Source organism: Octodon degus, unplaced genomic scaffold (assembly GCF_000260255.1).
Source record: "Octodon degus isolate 3935 unplaced genomic scaffold, OctDeg1.0 scaffold00013, whole genome shotgun sequence".
In the NCBI taxonomy this organism is placed as follows: Eukaryota; Metazoa; Chordata; class Mammalia; order Rodentia; family Octodontidae; genus Octodon; species Octodon degus.
Window position 1 is genome coordinate 25,544,071 of NW_004524589.1, and position 19,834 is coordinate 25,563,904.

General features: G+C 42.9%; 1 protein-coding gene across 2 annotated transcripts in view; it reads right to left on the reverse strand.

The window, feature by feature from the left end:
- Positions 1-2,400: 2,400 nt before the first annotated feature.
- Positions 2,401-19,834, reverse strand: part of Klf5 (Kruppel like factor 5) — a 22,282-nt gene continuing 4,848 nt past the window's right edge. Inside the window, exons 2-5 of one of the 2 annotated variants that reach the window (XM_023709660.1) lie at positions 19,358-19,363; positions 16,909-17,796; positions 15,730-15,789; positions 2,401-4,014 (exon numbers count right to left, since the gene is read on the reverse strand). In XM_023709660.1, coding sequence (XP_023565428.1) covers positions 3,836-4,014; positions 15,730-15,789; positions 16,909-17,779 — 1,110 coding nt within the window. In that variant the 5' untranslated portion in view covers positions 17,780-17,796; positions 19,358-19,363 and the 3' untranslated portion in view covers positions 2,401-3,835. The remainder of the gene's footprint in view (positions 4,015-15,729; positions 15,790-16,908; positions 17,797-19,357; positions 19,364-19,834) is intronic. The other variant, XM_023709659.1, reaches the window with a different exon arrangement.

The window sequence follows — 19,834 nt, forward strand, 5'->3', positions numbered from 1 at the left end:
TTTACATGTCCTTTGTCAGCCAATTAAGTGCAGAACTGAGAAGGCAACCTAAGGAGGAGCAGATCCCTCTAATGAAGCAGTGAAGGTTGCTTCCAAGGAACTGACAGGCTGAGGAAGAAAAACATATGGTTGCCAATGAAAGTTGAAATAATTCAAGCGCTACACTATCATGTCTCCAAATCCAAAAAAAGTTCTAATGAACACAGCAAATAAACCTGGGGGTCCCAAATGAGCTTCTGGCTAACCTGCTTTTGAACAGGTAGCTGGCAAGACAGAGGGCAGCGCATGGGAGTGGGGAAGGCAGGCAGGGAGGAGGGGGCTGCAGGGTCCCTGCAGTGCCGTGTCCTGCTGCTGGAGCGTTTAGGAAGCCAACCCAGTGAGTGCCAGGAGGATGCTGTTGCAAAGGCAAGTCCAGTTTCTGTCTCCAGGCATGTGGAGGGGTTTTTGTTTCTGGAAGCCTGGAGCCACCCTTTTTAATTAAAATGTCTAAAAGCCCATTTAAACCAAAGTTTTTCTTTCTGTCTTAGGTAAAACAATGGGAAGTTCCCAGGGAATATTCTTCTATTTGAGATTACTTGAAAGACTGGGAAGTCAGGAGGCAAATAGAAAGGGCTGATAAGCTCACAAGCCAAGTCGTTATCATTTTTCGCTTTACATCTAAGACCAAGCACCAGAAATCCCTTCCATACTGTGAGAATAGTGATTTTCATTTTTTTAAAAATATAATTGTTTCAGAATTACAGAATTAGTGCCAGATAGTAAAATTCCTGTAACCTGAAGCCCAGTTTCCCGTTAACTGTACCAGTGTGGTCCGTTGTCATATCACATGAACAAATAGTGATCCATTTGTTTTTGAAGCGCCCCACTTCCCTCGGATCTCCTTGGAGTCTCTCTCACATTTGTTCAAGCTCCTTTGGACTGTAATAGCTTCAGATTTAGGCTTTGCGGAGCCTGGATGGATTTGAACCCTGGTTCAGGGACTTCGTAGGAAAGTCCTCCACTGGGAGATCTCGGCTCCGACTGCACTGAGGTTGGGGTGCGAAGGCCAAGCAGAGGCCAGGCATTTCCATGGCTCCCTTTCCGGGTGGACTGAGGAGTTCCGGCCGCCATGTGAACCTTTGCCCAGCGGGCTGGGAGGGCCTGGATCTCTCCACTGCTCGCTATTGATCGGAGCTCGCTACCTGCAGACAGCTGGAGTCCAGGGCTGGGTTCCATTTGCCAAGCGTGGAGCATCCCAATACAGAAACTGCCTGGGAAGCTGCTGCAGAGCGAGCCCTTCTGCCAGTCATTCACATACATACTCAGTATGGCCACAGGGGTGTTTCATAGCTGGGCTTTTGTTGCTTTGGCGTAGCTCTAGCATTTTTAGTTACCTCATTCCCGGGTATTTAAAGATATTCCAGGCATGTTCCCCACTCCAAATCCAGTCATTCCTCGGAAAAGCCCAGGTTCCTTTGATTAAATGGTATCAGAAGATACAGGGGCTACTACCTAAAGAAACCCACTTTATTAGATAACAGGGTGGGTGGTGTTCGCACCTGCCCAGCATGCGCAATCATTAGCACTGGGAAAAAAATCTTTTAACAATCTCTTATTAAAAAGAAATTCCAATGCTTCTGCTTACCTGAGACTGAAATCTCGAAACACATGCACATCTAGGGTTTTCAATTACTGGCCTTGAATGGGTCAATGCAGTATGGGAGATGGCCAGCAAAAAGTGAGATCATGAATCATTCGTGTCTGATTTTAATTATACGTCAAAATTAAATCCATTTTTGGGATTGTCTTGGTTCTAAGGCTGGAGCCCAGGGCTTCCACACTGGGCTTTATTTCTGGTCCTATCTTTTATTAAGACAGCTCTACCCTGCTACACCCCCAGCCTGGCCCACTCAACTGGCCATCTCCCCCATTCAGCCTGCTTTTTTTTTTAAAGATAATAAAAAAGTTAGAAATGATAGAGAAGGGGCCGGGGAGATGGCTCAGTAGACTAAGCGCTTCCCTGGCAAGTGCAATAGCCTGAGTTCAATCCCCAGTTCCGCAAAAAAAAAAAAAAAAAGAAATGATAGAGAATGTCGACTAAACAAAAGAATATGAATTGGACAATGTTTGTTGTATTGCATAGTGTTGTCTTCCAATTAGTTGTTTAGATTACCAGATATATGCATGCAAAATTGGGGGAACAGACATTAAAAAGAAAAAAATTTTAAGCAGTAACTGTTCCTTTCAACAGACCAGCATGCAGGCAGGCAGGCAGGAAGGCAGCCTGTGACTTGAAGTGTTCTGTGTGGTTTGTCGAAGAATATCTGAGGACTGGTTTTTCATTAACCAATTCAGCTTTAGGAACGGAATTTGTAAACTATCCTTGCTATGGCAGGTAAAGAAAAATAGGTACAACGGGACTCTTTTAGGCACTTTTTATTTTCCAAAAAAAATTGTCATTAATATATAAACATCTCATTCTCTCAAAAAATTCTACAACTATACAGCTGTTTGCTCCATTGTTTGCATAGGAAATGACCACAATACAAAAATAAGAGGGAAAAAGAAGCAAAACAGCAACCAATTTATGCTTTTATGTAGGTCTGTTTCCACGTATAAACATTTTAAGCCTCTTACAAAATTATTTACACCATTTGTCACCTATTTACACATTTTAGAGCAACTTTTCTAACAAACAAAACTATAATTTATCAAGTTATGAAAATTGTTTTTCTAAAAAAAACTTGCTATATTACCACAAAATAAATAAAGATAAACAATATTTTAAAAACAAAATTAAATTTTCATTTCAATTAAGACCCCTTTTGGCGTTTTGCTTATTATTCTGCCCTTTGGTTAACAGTGTCAGCACATTACTAGTTCATATTGCATATATGTAGCACTTGCTCCCGCAAGTCCCCAACATACCACGGATACTTAGAGGCAGACACTGCGTCAGTATTAACAATAATAGATTAACTAAACCGCACTGTAATTTAGGTCAAATTACTGTGTCTTGCTGTATATTACATGCAAACCCACATAAACTCCCCTCTAGCCCACAGCACTGCACGAGTGGACATTGGGCACATGAAGACTGCGTCCTAAGTTCAGCACTGTCGCATGCAGCTGCGTAAGTCCTTCCTTTTAAAAATGATACTGTGTAGCTTCTTGCAAGAGGTTTCACTTTTGCACATTGTAACCATGTTTAAGCTTTTCAGTTTACAATTCATATAAAACTCTTGTATTTAAAATAATCCTACCTTAATCAGTGCATCAAATTTGCTCTTTAAAGTTCATTTGGATGATTATTCCTTCCCCCTAAAGAAATGAATTTTGGTAAAAGCTGAGGTGTCTCACCACAACTTCTAACGTGTTCATGGTTATTTTCAAAAGCAGTATGATTCCCCCCCCAAAAGAATCCTTAAAACCCTAATAAACCTATAAAGCTGATTTGCATATTTACAAAATTTCAAATAGCAAATATAGGCAACTCATATATATTTTAAAAGAAACACATTTGTTCAATGGCTATTCGAAAACTGCCCAAACGCTGGGTACCTAAGCAACTGCCTCCACTGACAGAGCCTAAGCCAGTAAGGAAGTCCCCACAGCACACTCCCCTGTGCCAGGCCGCCCGCCCCAGCCCCCTGACCAGGGGCGCTGGCATGAGATGCCACTTGCTTGATGGGGGAAGCCATGTACACGACAGCAAGCATTCCAGATTCTTAAAAGGACCAAACACTTTGGTATGGATACAATGTATTCCCTGTTTTCTCACATATACAAAATATACATTTCCAGTTGCATCTTCGGCTTCCCCGAGGCGGCACGGCCGGCAGGCGGGCGGGCGGGCTCAGTTCTGGTGCCTCTTCATGTGCAGCGCCAGGTGGTCGGAGCGCGAGAAGCTGCGGTTGCACACCGCGCACTGGAAGGGCTTGGCGCCCGTGTGCTTGCGGTAGTGGCGCGTGAGCTCGTCGGAGCGCGCGAAGCGCCAGTCGCAGCCTTCCCACGTGCACTTGTAGGGCTTCTCGCCTGTAGGAGCAACACAAGGGTGAGGCGGCTGCTGCTGCTGCGGCCGAGCTCCTTAGACCCACCCCAGCACACACAGACACCCCAATTAAAGGAAACAACATTTTAGGTGGAATGGCCATTTTCCGAGAGAGGAGACACAGGCTGACCCTGACCTCGCTGGGTCGCTCAGCCAGGGGTCCATCTTGCAGCGATGCTCCTGCCTCAGCCTCTGAGTGCTGGGAGTACAGGCGTGTACCACCACACCCAGCTTACACGCGAATGCTTTTTAAAACTTTATGCAGATATTTAATGAATCCTTTAACCACAAAGCCTGGGGTCAGTAGGTTCAGAATGATGAAGAGTCAGACTATGAAACAACCATAACAACTCCATTTGCTGAAATAAGCATTTAGCTTTTCTTTTGTGTCCCCAAGTAGCTGGGCACACAGATGCACGTCCCCAATCCCAGCACTATGGAAAGCTGAGGCAGGAGGCGCACGCGCTCGCGATGTGTCTGGGTAACTCACCCTAAGCAAGACCTTGTCTTAAGAAAACAAGGGGGAAACAGAAATAGCTCAGTGCAAAGGCCCTGAGTTCAAACCTAATACTGCCGAGAGAGGATAAATTTGCATGTTAAAGTACTGCGGGCATGCAGCTGGGTTTTTATATGGCTAATTTTCCCTGAATTCCTTTTAAAAACGCTTTCTTCTGAAAGAAAAGAACCTCAGGAAAGCAACAGCCTTTCTGCTTAATTTAGCAGTACCGTATTTAGGGAGTCATACTACTGAATCTAAATTGTGACACATGGCCTGAACCGCTAAGGCCCCCACAGCATGGAGACGAGCCCTGCGCACCCTCAGCGACTGGTCCCATTCATTCTCGGAGACCCACGGCCCCGGAGGATGACCACACACCAGTTCCTTTATGCCCATCTCTCCTGGCTCTGGCCCAAGCCCTAGATTTTTAAACTGCACATATCTCAATTCTGGGTGTTTTCTCATCATAGATTCTAATGATGAAATGGAAAAGCAAAACAAACCTGAATTTTAACATTAACATAAGAGATAAATCATCCTTCACTTATAGTTACATAACTGATACATAGAAACATTTTAGTATCAACAATAAATGTGGCTATCTTTATATATAAATCAAATGGAAGAAACATTTTTTGCACAAAATTGTTTGGCTTTTTTTGTTCTTCATGGAAATAAATTGAAGAAACAAATTGGTTAAATACTATCATTTAATGGAAAAAAGGCTATTTCTGGTGTCTGAAGCAGGGAAAAAAGCTTCCCAGAGAGCCCCAATTTTGAAAGAAGTCATTCTACTTTTTTTAACCTCAATAATTAAATAGCAGAACTGTGTTTTCAGAGTTTATTTAAGAAACAAGGGACACTAAGACTCTTTTTGTTCAGTATTTTTATTGGCTATGAAGCAATAAACTGCACTAGTATTTTTTAAAGTTTGCTTTACTGATTGGTTGAAATACAGTAGCCATTAAGGTTCCCAAAACATTTGGGGCCTTTGCTCTCAATTTATGCACAACTATAGATTCCTCAGCCAAGAATGTGGCCAGTGTCTGGAGTGGCGGCTGTGGGGCCAAGACTTTCGATAAAAGCTGGGACAGCGCTCTCCACTCAGGGCAGTTTCTCCCGGACTTGTTCAAGTGTCAACACTGTGCAAGTAAAACATCGAGGAGGAAGCTGGTACCCAAGTTCTAGCCAAACAGCAGACTTAAGCCTTTCTTCCTCGGCCAAAAACACTATGCACAGTACTTCTGGGAAACCAAACTGACTTCCTTCAAGTTACATTTCAACAGGACAGAGCTTTCAAAAGTTTAATTGGATTTTTACAGAATCTCTTTCCAATACCACCAATTTAAAATATTTAGTTAAGCTCTTTCAACATCAGCTGTATTTTAAGTTCTCATGCTGTTAATGTGAAACTTTCCAAAGGCAAGAGAAAAAAGTGACAATCTGTACAGCATGGAAAGCCCTCAGCTTTACCTCAGATAGTCTGCATTTTCTTCTACTTGAAAAGTATAGAAAGTTTGCTGATAACTCCTAATCTTGAAAAAAAGTGTCCAAGTTAAACACTCATACTGATATGCCATCAACATTTTATCCAGACCTTTTAACCAGCATAAGGGACGAGCACCCACCCGGGCCACACCCCAGGGCTAGGCTCTTCTCCTTGTCTGGCATAACCCTCACTCGCACACCAGGGGAGAGGAGCCGTGAGCTCGGCCTTAAAGTCCCACTTAAGTCTCCCATTAGCAAACTCTCATTGCTTGGAAAGATACCAAGAACACACAGATGCTGCTCAAAGGTAAGCACTTTCTAAGTCAGACCTTAGGCTGCCCGCGCAGGCAACGCTGCTGCACAGATCAGCCTCCCTCCGCTCAGCTCTGCAGCCACACCGAGGCCCTAACCTGAGGCCCCAGCATGTCCCCTTGGCTGCAGGGCTCCTGACCAAGGACCAGGCACCACAGTCAGTGTCCTTTCTCCCAGACCAGGCTATATTCAGTGTGGCAGAGCTTGTACTTAAAAAGCTCCACAAAAATTAAAACACCTTTCTTTCTGTGATGAACAGAAAAAACATGACATCTGAGGCTGCCACAAAGGAATGGGAAGTTTCTCTGCTCTGCTGAACACACTGAATAGACTCAGAGCAGTGCCTTACCCTAGAGCATTCTACATACTCTCCTACCAAAAGGAAAGTCACACAAAGAAATATTACTTCCAATACATACATACATAAACATACATACACATATATCAAACAAAATTAGAGCCCAGGTTTACTAAAGATGGCATAGCCTACACTTTAAACACTGCAAAGCAAGACTTGCTCGCGGACTGCAAAGAACGTCAGTACAGTAGTCAACAGGCTTGTTCCCCACCACTGACAGAATTTAACATATCCATTTGCTAATAATCAATGGGGGTATAAAGAAAAAGTTTGTGGAAAATAATGTCTAGGTATATCTGAGGAAAATCAAGTGAGATGATTTAGCTCACTAATTCATGTTTTTATGTATCCATGCTAGTAACTTTCCCTTTTTACAATTTTATTAGAGCACAGTGAACAGATCTCCCACCTTTGGGCAGAGATAAAGGTCTGTTTCACAGAGGAGCGGGGCCAACTGTGGAGGTACATGCCTGCAATCCCAGCCCTAGGGGAGGCTGAGGCAGGAGTCCAGCCCGGACAAAGTTACTAAGAGACCCTGTCTCAGAAAATAAAGGGTGAGAGGGAGCCAGGCTCAATTCCCAGTACAACCACCCCTAAGAGAAGACATTTACAAATACCTAGTATTTACTAGACATGGTAATCCTGTTTGTGATAGATCCATTTTGAGGGAGCTAGCTAAAAGGTAAGAAGAGTGGGTATGGTAGATTTGCTAGGAAAGTTACTTCCTGCAAGAAATCTCAAAGTTTCACTAAAATCAGGATACTGATACTTGCTTTTAAAATTCATCAGCCAAGGGGGGCCTGGCCTTAGCTCAGTTGTTTAAGTGGCTGCTTCCACAAAGCTGTCAGCCTCAGGTTGCTGTAGTTCAATCCCCACAACACTCCAGCCAGCCAAACCACCCCTGAGGGCATTCAGAGCAAAAAAAATAAATAAATAAAATAAAATAAAATTCATCAGCCAGGTATGGTGGCACATGCCCGTAATTCCAGAATTTGGGAGGCTGAGGCAGAAAGCCAGGCTCAGCTACTTAAGTCAATTTAAAGCTGGCCTGAACCCTCATACAGGGTCTCTGCCTCAAAAACAAGGCCAGAGTGCTTCCCTGGCAAACACAAGGGCCTGAGTTCAATCCCCGGTTCCGCTTAAAAAAAAAAAAAAAAAAAAAAAAAAAAAGGCCAGGCCTGGTGGGACATAGCCTGATCTCCACACTCAGGAGGCTGAAGCAGGCGGACTGCTTGCTTAGCTCAAAACCAGCAAGGACCACACAGCGAACTACCTAGCAAGAACTTGTCTCAAAAAAACAAAACAAAACAAAAAATAAAGTTAACAGGAGAAACCCAATTCATCTTACGTCTTCTAGAAACTCACCAACTAAGAGACCATTATATTTCTCTGTATCCTATACATTCACATTTATTTTGAACTGATCTGTGGGTAGCTTATCTGTGGAGCATGTGCTTAGATCTACCTGGTCTTGGATCCAATTCCAAAGATAGAAGAGCTGGATATTGAGGTGAAACCTATAATCCCAAAGCTCAGGAAGGGAGGGGCAAGACAGTTCGGTTTAAGGGATACAAAAAGTAATGACCTTGTATCAAAACATAAGACATGTCTTTTAAATTGGACCAGGTAGCACACACCTATGATCCTAGCCCTGGGGAGGCTGAGGCCAACCTGGGATGGGATACCTACTAAGTTCAAGGCCAGCCTGATCCACATAATGAAACACTGTTTTAAATAAAAGAGCCCAGGGGCCGGGGAGATGGCTCAGTGGAGTAAGTGCTTCCCTGGCAAGTGCAAGGGCCTGAGTTCAATCCCTGGTTCCACAAAAAAAAGTGAAAAAAAGAGCACAGCTGTGGTGGCAGGGGCCTGCAATCCCAGCACCAAGACTCAGAGGCTGAGGCAGGAGAATCATGGAGTTCAGACCAGCCTGGGTTACAAAATGAGCTCCAGGCCAGCCTGAACAACAACAACAAAAAAAAAAACCAAAAAAACAAAAAAACAAAACAAAAAAAACAAAGAAAAACACCTAATTTGGGCCCTGGACTTCTACCTGTGCACACTGCTTCAGGCAGCCTCCAACAGCTGCTCTGCCTGGGCTCATGGGCAGCTATGTTCCAGCCCTGCTGTGCCATACTTGCCCTGCCACCAGTCGTGCGTCTGGCCAAAACCAAACTGGTTTCCATCAGGAGGAAGGCTTTCTATTATTTTGCTAGAGAAGCAGAGAGAAGGTGGGTTTTTCCCCACCTGCAGCCATCAAGGATGGGTGATGTGGTGACAGACACATCCGGGTAGAACTATGCTTTAGGCTTCTTCAGAAGAAAATATTCAGAAATAATTAGTGATTAAAAAACGGGAGGGGGGCGGGCAGGGAGATGGCTCAGTGGAATAAGCCCTTCCCTGGCAAGCACAAGGGCCTGAGTTCAATCCCTGGTTCCTCCAAAAAAAAGAAAAAGAAAAAAGAAAGAAAGAAAACACTACAGCACAGTTTTTTAAAAAAACTATACAAACGCTTTAGCGAACAGCAGTAAGCCAAGAAGCCCTGAGCTCAGAGGGTGGGAAGGAGTGTGCCGCACTCCCTAGCAGCAAGGCTATCTATCTCAGCAGGTTGGGCTTCAGGAAACCCAACGCCAGCACATGGGGCTCCTCACTGCACAGCCCTCAGACGAGCTTTCTAGGTAACAAGAGCTCAAGTGAACTTATAAATCACAATGTGGAAGGCACTTCTACCTTCTTTGTTTGACCAGAGTATATACCAGTTCCACGCTTGCTTTTTCCCTCGCACTGGATGAGCACTAGGTAGGCGGCTCTTCCCTTGCTTTACGCAGAACCTGTTGCTCTGAGCAGGAGGCTGCCTTCCCTGAAGCAGCCAAGAGAAAAAGCATATTCCTCTGCGTGCTGTGGACTGTGGACGTCTGTAAGTTAAAGTTACCTGCTGGGCACTTCTAAAGCAGTAAATAAGCAGCATTGGTGACAACCTAGAAGACAAACACAGGCTGGCTGGCCCTGAGCACTGCTGCTGCCCGGGCCCTGCTGCTCAAGTAGGCCGCCACTATCTCACCAGAAAAGATGTAGGTCATCAAGGAAACTCTTACACAGAAGAAAAATCGCCCACCAAAGTACAATTCTAGGGTGATTAAAGTATTAAAAAACACATTGTACCAGGTGTGGTGGCACACTCCAGCACTTGGGAGGCTGAGGCAGCCCGGGCTACCAAGTGAGTGCAAGGCCAGCCTAAGCTGAATAGTGACACCCTGTCTCAAAAAGGCAAAAATAAATTCACATTCCTTTGACATCACAGCTGACTGTTTCTATCTCAATTTCAACCACTCAACCTAATCTATTTATGAACTATTTCTCCCACTACCTTAAAAACAAAGGGGTAAGAGATTATTTGGATTCTCCAGAAAAAGTAAAAAAAATTGTTGCTGAATCAAATTACACTTAACCTCTGATAAGCTTTATCATTTCAAAACTATGTTTGATCAATTTCCTAGTCAATGTTTTTCAGATGAAAGAACAAGTCCCAGAAGCAAAGTTTAATCTTCCCAGTGAGTCATTAAAAAGAAATTGTTCCTAGGCTTTCGTGCTCACAAACGCCTTTCCTGGGATCTGAACAAGCAAGTCTTTTTAAGCCTTTTCTTATAAGCCTGAAAATGTCAATACGGAAAATAAACTTGAAAGTTCAAGTGAAAATATAATATGGAAAGTAATTTTTAGGAACATCAGCTAATCACACCTTTTATAATAAAAGCTAAATGTAACAATTTCCCTGCATGGTTCTTTTTTGGGGGGTGGGGGAGGCAGAACCAGGGATTGAACTCAGGCCCTTGCGCTTGCCAGGGGAGCGCTTATTCCACTGAGCCATCTCCCCAGCCCCAGTTTTTGTTTTTTGAGACAGCAAGTGGCTGTGTAGCTCAGGCTGGCCATGAATTCACCGTGGAGTCCTAGCTAGCCTTGAACTAAGAGGTGGACCCTCCTGCTCCAGCTTCCCTCCAGTGCTGGGATTACAGCCATACACCGCCACGCCCAAGGCCCAAACTCCTTCATAGCTTTTAAATACTCAAATTTACTGCATACTAAATCTATCCTGCAAACTTCTTTCTATATTATCTCCTCCTCCTATAAAACAGGTTAAATATAGATAAAACAGGTTAAATGTAGAACACTTTACTACACTAGATCCAAATGGTACAATCTCCAAGTAGGCCTGAAATGAAATCTTTCCTATAGTTTTTAAAAAGATTTTGTACTCCTTTTCTAGTTCCCCCCTCCCAAGGCAGTAACTTTATGTCCAGAACATTCCAAATGTTGCTAGGCATGATGACGGATGCCTATAATCCCAGCACTAGGGAGGCTGATGTAGGATTGCCATGAGTTCAAGGCCAGCCTGGGCTACATAATGGTGAGACCTTATGTTTAAAAAATATATATTTCTTTCAGTGGTGAATTGCTTGTAATAAAAATCCTTGATATTGACACTGTCTTTAAACAAAAATCTAAGAAATTTATTCAGGGCCTTTCCTGAGCTAGACCCCATTCCTTTCTCTGAGAGACAGTGTCTTGACTACTAAACTTATTTATGCAGGGGCTGGGCTTGTACTTAGGCCCTTCCTGCCTCAGCCTTCAGGCCTTCCAGCCTCTCAGAGCCCTACATGTGTACTAACACACCTGCTTCCTAAGGATTTAATATCCAACTAGAAAGCAAAATTAAAATTTAGAGATTATTTTGAAGTATATCGTGTCATAGAGTAATACAATATACAAGTAAGGAATGGGAGAACATAGAAACCCACCCCTTTTTAAAATGATACAGGCTAAAAATCCTTTCAAGGGGCCGGGGAGATAGATCAGTGGAATAAGCGCTTCCCTGGCAAGTGCAAGGGCCCAAGTTCAATCCCCAGTTCCGCCAAAAAAAAAAAAAAAAAAAAAAATCTACTGGAAAAAAAATACTTTCAAGACTTGACATGGAATTCTTTCTTAAACAGAGCATCTTGAATAGAGCGGTTTACACAAAAAAGTCTACTTTGTATGACATTTCTGTTTGCATTCTTGTGGGAGTGTTTCCAACTGTCAACCTGTGGTACGATAAAGGGTACCTGGGGCCCCAGTCTGAGGGTTACTTGAGCCAAGTATATTATGTGTTGCTCAGACTTTTCTTTGTAGACCTGCTAATTTCCCATGTTCCACAAAGCAGGAGCTGAAAAATGATGTGTAAATCTTCATTACAATATACGAGAAAATGGACTGTGTTGCTTAAGGGTAGAACACTTGCCTAGCACTATTCCTACTAAGGGAGGAGACAGTGTGGCCTACACACATAAAGCCTATAAGCTGTTTGCATGAAACAGTACGCTGGCCATGTAGATTCATATGCCAGAAGGTCCATTTCAGAGCAGCAGTGGGCAAAGCCCTAGTATACACTCTTAAGAATTGCTGTAAAACATTCACTGAAATGCTGCTTCAGTTTTTTTTTCTTTTTTTGTTTCCGACCAGATTTTATTGGCGCATTTTTACACATCATCATAGAGAATGTTTGCCTGTACATGACATGACTTGATTTTTTCCCATTCCACTCCCCTCCCCATTTACAGAAAGTACATGTTTTGATTTGAAAACATATCACACACTGATACTGTTGTTGAGAATCAGCCATAACTACCATAACCATTCCTAAGGAGAGCCACGGTAACTATGTACATACACGTGGTACAAACAGCACCCCAACACCCAGCCACATAAGGGGACTGCAAGTAGGCTGTGTCTCTTACACGGATATCCAGGGATGAAATTTTATTCCCTAAAATAGAGGCAAATTATGTTCCAGGAATTCTGTCTGCCCATACAAAAAGAAGGCAGAACTTTGGGTTATTAATGTATGTTTTGAAAAAAAATTAAAATGTGCATGAACTCAAATTCTGAATGCCATGATACTTGTAATTTAAGAAACTGATTCCAAATTTAAAAACAAAAAAGGCCAGGTGTGGGGGTTCCCACCTGAAATCCCTGAGGAAGGAAAGTCATGATCCCAAGCCAGCCTGAGCTACACACCCAAATCCTGTTTCCCTAAAAAAGGCTCTGCTTTGGAAAGACTATTAGCTTAAGGTTCAATTTGAAACCTAAATATTGTAAAGAATTTTTTACAGTCTAAAGCTCCAGAATGAGTAATTAAACAAAACTCAGATGTAGGCTGCTAGAATTGCTAAAATCATTTTTCCAATATACAGTAACTTGACATTTTAAAGCAATTACAATTATTTCCTAAAGAAATGCTAGGGTGCTTAAAATTCTCCCTGAAAACCTGCAAGCATTTAAAGAATATCTTTTGTCATCAAACCCAAGATCAACACTGTTGTATAATTTTTGAAGTTCTTTAAGAGACTGTCCACGTGGGAAGCAAGGGGATACAAACAAAACAAGCTGGTAAATGAAAGAAGTTATTTAGGAAGACTCCTCTACGGAAGGCTTTATAAAGGCAGGCGGGTGGGGGGCTTCAGACACACTCTCTGAAGGCCATCAGCAGTGGGGAGGGGGGAAGGCCATGAGAGCACAATTTTAAAAGCCATTGTCTAGAAACCAGAAATGAAGAGAAAACATCCTCAATGCTCTATGATTACCCAAAAACGGGTTTAACCAGATGAGCGAGTTGGGTACAAACCCTCCCCGGTGTTTGAAAGACTATCAAACAACTTTATTAAACCAGATTATATGTCTCACCCATTAGATGTTGGGGGCCAGTGTTTATGATCGCGTGAAAGACTCGGTGCATGGGATTCACACAGAGCCTGCATCCTCCTTCCTTTGTGTTTTTATTAGTTAATGTGAGCATTGTGCAGACAGCCCACTATTAAATTTCTCTGCCAGCAAGTCAAGTTCCAGAATCCTAGGTACAAGCATTCAGAGCACTAAACCTTGACAAGGGTGGAAGGGCTCCTCCTACACCCCTGCAATAAGCAGCTGATTAACAGCACTCTGTGAGATTGCGCTCTTCTTTTATTAGCAGACTTTAGCCCCATGAAAGTGTACTTTTCTCCCTCCTTCCTATCTCATTTGGAGGACTTGCATGAGAAAAAACAAAAACAAAAAAAACCTCTTTAAATTTTCTAAGCGAGTTCTAACTCCCCTTAACAAAAACTTATGGCCTATAAGAGTATTTTAAGATTTTTACATGGGATACTTTCCTGGCATTTGTATTTTGAAAACTTTAGGTTGAATTTTATTATATGTTTTCATTCTTTCTCTGGTGCTTAACTGAAAACGTAATTCCTCCCTTGGATTGCGTATGTAGGTAGGATCTTCCCTTTTATACAATCAATTTGTCTACATCTAACAAGCTCAGGCCAAAACAACCCATTCATTTTATAGGTAAATGCAGGAGATAACTTTTCTTTAAAAAGCAGTTTTTCAAAGAGCCCAGTGCCTACCACATTGTGCCAGCGCTATTCGGAGTGTAACAGCAGTGTTTATCATTGGGGTAGCAAGCAGGACTTCCCACCAGGCACACAATCGCATGCAGCCATACTCCTCACAGCTCTGTCTCAGCACTGACCTTTGTTCAAAGGCTTTTACTTTTTAATGCAGCGGTTAGAGATAACTACTCCATTTATCAAAACCCAATTTCCATAGTAACATCTAGCCTGGGGAGATTCAAGTCCGCACACTAATCCAGCAACCCATTCAAAGGAACCGTTGAATACTTTGGTTTCCATAGCAATGATGGAATAATACTTTTGCTAGGTCACTGCTGTTATTAGCAAACTTATTCTTTGAACTTTAGGTAAGGTTGCATTTATTGAAGAAAAAAGTATAATCATTTTATATAAGGTCTTCCTCTTTGGGCTAGTCTTTAAAGAGAATTACAAATAGTAACCATCTATATATTTGGAAATGTTATAGGTATGTGGTACCTTTTGTAAAAGTGCTACCTAGCTGCATCTTAAAATGGGTTCTGAAAGAAGTTTTAAAATTAAAAAGCTTCTAAAAGAGATAGCTATATGAAGGCTGGCTTGATGGATCGATGGACTAAAGTGCCTGCTTAGAGTACAGCTGCTGGGGTTCGATTCCTAGCCCACTGTGCTGGCCCTGCCCATGGGGCAGGCTGAGAGGGCACTTGAGACTGGGTGTGGTGGCATGCACCTGTAATCCCAGCACTTGGGAGGCTGAAAACAGGAGAATCACCAGGAGTCCAATCTACATAGTGAGACCCTGTAGACCCTGTCCTAAATACAGGAAAACAAAAAAAAAGAAAAATCCCCAAATAAGAGATTGCTATGGATTTAACAAAAACTTCTAAAATTAAAGAGGCTAAATTGAGATGTTTCAAAGGAAGACGAAATATAAACTAGAATAATGATTAAGCCTCTCATATACATCAAATACAGGCTGGGATACAATTATGTCCCAACCATAACCTATTTTCCCCACCTGATTTTAGTGCTCCTCAATTTTAGGCCTTCAGTCTAGCACAGAAACATAGCAAACACAAATATCTTAAACAGGGGATATAAAGGTAAAACGTTATTAAGCACTTATGCTGTACTTGCTAAATGTAAAAGTTTTTAGTCTTTAAAATGGCTTTGTTGGGCCGGGGAGATGGCTCAGTAGAATAAGTGCTTGCCCGGCAAGCGCAAGGGCCTGAGTTCAATCCCAGGTTCCACTAATAAATAAAATAAATAAATAAATAAATAATAAAATGGCTTTGTTAAAAGAAAATTATTTACTATGGGAAAAAAAAAAAACCCTTTTTCAACATGAATAGAATCACCATTAAAGATTTTTAAAAGCTCCATTAGTAAACACTGTTGTTTATGTTCTTGGGTAATTCATTGTGAGGTGACAAGACCCCTGTAAGCAGTCATCCACCTTCCTAGTAGAAGTAGACTTTCTCATGGCATGCGTTTCGAACCAAGCCAGTGCTGCAAAGGTAGGCCATTAAAAATAGAAGTTGACAGAAGAAAGAAAGAGATCAAACGTGTGCTGGCTTTTAAAAAGATGAATACCACTTACATTATTTACACAACTCACAGAATTCAGAAAATTACATACCAGTATGAGTCCTCAGGTGAGCTTTTAAATGAGACGACTTTGTATAAACTTTTGTGCAACCTAAAATAAAGGAGAGAAAGAACAGTTCGTCATTGAGAGTCTTTTGAAATCTTTACATTTGATGATTCAGTGTTTAAAATCTGGCTTTAGAGAAGAAATTGCATGCTACATGAAATATTTTAAGCACAGGCTTAAAAATCTTTAAGGAGCTCAACCCATTATCTGGCTAAAGGCATAAAGTGATTTGTTTCCAAAATCACTTAGTAGGGAAAAACACAGGTAATTTAGCCAAGTGACAAATGGGGAATCTGAATTTATATTCCAGTAGGTTCTTTTTACTAGTAATATATACTCCATTGATTTAATGAGCTATCATACTTTTTTTTTTTTTTTTTTGAGAAACAGTCTCACTATACAGTTTGGCTTTAAACTCACTACATAGCCCAGGCTGGTCTCGAACTTGTGGTGATCCCCATTTTCAGCCTCCAGAGTGCTGGAATTATACATGTATAACACCAAGCCTGGCCATGTTTTTAATAGAAGAGCTGACAATACTAGACCATTACCCAAGACCATTACCACTATAGTTTTCTATACACCTACATTTTTTTTTTTTATTTAGCACGTCATGCCATGTCAGGTACCATAGTCAATAAATTATGCCCTGCATTAACCATAACTAGCCTAGACCAGCAATTTGGAGACATATTTACTACTGTCATCAATTTATATTCTGGGACACATATACCATAACAAATGCTATCAGAACCATCAATTATTAAATCTATACTGTGGACAGTCTTGTACCTACAGTACCAAGGGTCTCTCCCTGGCACTTCATTTAGAATGTAATACTGCAATTTATTAAAATAATTAAATGAAATTAAAATTTTCATTATCAAAAACAAAACAGTTTAAGGTAACTTTTCCCCACAATGTTCTAACCATTTTTTCAAAACTTAAAATAAGCAAAATACATGAAATCCTTAATTACTCCCTGGGCAAAGCAATGAAATAGGATATGAGAACAAAAAAAGTAGGTGACTTTTGTTTTCAACTGTCAAGTACAAACGTTCCTATGTGACTTTAAAGGACAAGACTGAAAGAGCAAGCACAAGGCGAGCACACGCACGCACACACTCACTCACAGTCACCCCGTAGCCAGGGAGGAACACATACCAGGATAATCGCAGTAGTGGATGCGGCGCTTCTCCAAATCCGGGTTACTCCTTCTATTGTATCTGACAGGCTGGATGTTGGGTGAGTTCACTGGTAGTGTGGCGGGCAAATTTGGATTGTGGATCGCCAGCTTAGAAGCAATTGTAGCAGCATAGGATGGAGGAGGGGTTAGATTCTGGAGCATCTCTGCTTGTCTATCGGGACTTCCAGGCTCTGAGCTTGGTGGTGACGGGGGGAAGTAAGTGGCCTGCTGCTGGGGGAGGAACTGACTCGGCATGGTGTATGTGCAGGGGGGCAGGCCCTGGAAGGGCTTCACCGCAGTCTGCGGGACAGCAGCGGTGTGTGTGTTAAGGCCCGCCATGGCGACCGACATGGAAACATTAAGGGTGTCCATGACCGGCGTCTGGCTTGCAGAAGTGGGCATATCTAGATCCGGTGTGTTCAGGAGCTGGTACAGGTGGCCCTGCTGGGGAGGGACAGAGAGGTGAAGATCTGGTGTAGGAAGTTCTTGTTTGATGAAAATGTTGTTCACCTCTGGAGCTGTGGACTGGTGGGAGCTGAATATACTGGTGAACTCGGGGAGGGCCTGGGTCGGGGCCGGAGGAGGGGGTGGGACAGTCGTTTCACTCTGGTGGCTGAAAATGGTAACAGGCTCTGTCTTGATGTGTGTTACGCACGGTCTCTGGGATTTGTAGAGGCCAGTTCTCAGGTGAGTGATGTCAGGCAGGAAGACATTCATGTTGATACTGTACAGTAACCCTTCACTGTCAGTGAAGAACTGGTCTACCACTGAGGCACTGTCTCGTCTATACTTTTTATGCTCTGGAATTATGGGAACTGGAGGAAGCTGGGGTGTCAGATACTTCTCCATTTCACATCTTGTCTGAAAAAGAAGAGATATAAACATTCATGATCTACCTAACATATCTCAGGAAGAACAAACTAAAAATTCCCCCAACAAGCTGGGTGTAAAGTACTAGAGCAAACTCTGGGGTGTTACTTGTAAACATATCATGTTTATTTTGTCGATTGTGTAATTATTGGTTCACCAAAAGCCTATGATAGTCTACATAATGTCTTTTATTAAAAAAAAAAAAACTGCACCCAAATCAATCTAGGAAAGATATAAATCAAGAGAAAAAAAGCAACAAAATATATTCCTTTCTGATGCAATCATACAGTATCACCCCTGTACAAGCAGTCAAGTTGACAGACTACAGTAACAAAGTATTGCCAAACTACCGTACTTCTGCTCAAATCCAACATTTTTTTCTTTTAATTTTAAACTGCGCAAGCCTGTAAAAAGGCTTTTTGTTTGGTTTGGGTTTTTTGCCTTGGCTAGATATTTCCGAAACAGCTAATATAAAATATTTTCTGGTGGATTTCAGTGATTTCTCTTGTTTGTAGTTCACTGGAAACTTAAATACAAAGTTTTGAAAACAGTATTCCCTGGACAACAACAAAACGATTTCACATTCAACATTTGATTTAAATGTTGATTTAATCAGCAGATTCGGTAATTGACTAATATGATAATGAAATGTTCCTATTCATATCCCTATCTAAAACAGATCTTTAATTACCTTAGGGAAAATCACTCCCTTGGTAGACTGGTGCTAAGAAGCCCGTGGGTGGGGAAAGGTTGCTGTATCACCGGCAGTCACCAGCAAAACATTTATCAAGTCCTTCTCAGTGGGCCCATGCTACATTCCCCCTTACTCTGTAAAAAGCTGCCCCTTAGCCTCTTGCGTTTCTAAAGCAGAAAACTGCCAAATTGAAATAACCAGAACAGTCCTCAAACTGCGGATTTTTCTCGTACAGAACCAGGCGCAGTCTTTAAAGCTATCTTCTCTCCTACTATATAGGCTTAATTTTTCTCCTAATTCTTAACGTGGAAAGGAGAATTTCAAAAAGAAAAACAAAACCTCATTTGCCAGATTATTATTAAGCTGGCACTCTCATCAGTGAATACTCCCCAAGGAGTAAGGGACCTCAACCCCTTCAGATCCTACGGTGTAAGGACAGGACAGGATTTCCCGGATAGACACGATTTTAAAATATAAATTAACTCTGTAGTCCTGAGTCACAGCACTGACAAACGCCACTGTACTCTCAAGGCCCGGCGGTACTAGCAGATCTCCCGAGGTAGGTGATGGGCAGCAAATACAAGACACACCAAGGCGACCGAGGCGCTGCTAAACGAGGCGTCTTGAAATAAACCCAACTAACCCCTTTCGCGCACTGCGCTCCCTCTGCAGTTAGTGGTTTCTGATTTTAGCTCTTCCAGCTGTTTGCATGTGGGTATGTTTCCAATTTTTTTTTTTTTTCTTTCCTTGGGACAGGCTAAAAGTCCCGGGAAGTTTTTTCTGGGCTATATGACTCCGTGCGTGGGCGAAAGGAACAGGCGGTTGCTCTAATTCGGCTGCTGGGCAAGTGGAGAGGCCAACTGCCAGCTCTCGGCGCGGCTCGGAGGACACTGACGCGCACACGGAGAAAACAACTCCCCCGGCCTCTTTTCGGCTTTCTCTTTAGGGGAAAAACAAGCGCCCCAATCTAACCTGAGTGCTACTAATCCACCCAGTTTCCCAACGTAGCTTCCCCAACCGATTCCAAAGCAAGGGGAGCCCGGGAGTTGCACCCCCGACTACTACTCTCCAGCGCCCCAACCCGTGTGGGCCCCGAACACGAGACTGTAAGGGGACAGGAGAGGGGACACCCGGCCCTGGGAAGGGGGGCCTGGGAAGGGGCGCAGAAGGCACGGACCCCGTGGAGGGAGCGCACAGGGCGCCCCGTTCTCGGGCAGGGCTGACCCCTACCCAAAGGTCCGCCCGGCACCCCCCCCAGCCCCGTCCGCTCCGCCGAGCCCCGGCCCAGCTGCGGACAGGGCGGGGCGGGGCCCGAGCGGCGCGGTTCCCCGTGCGCCCCG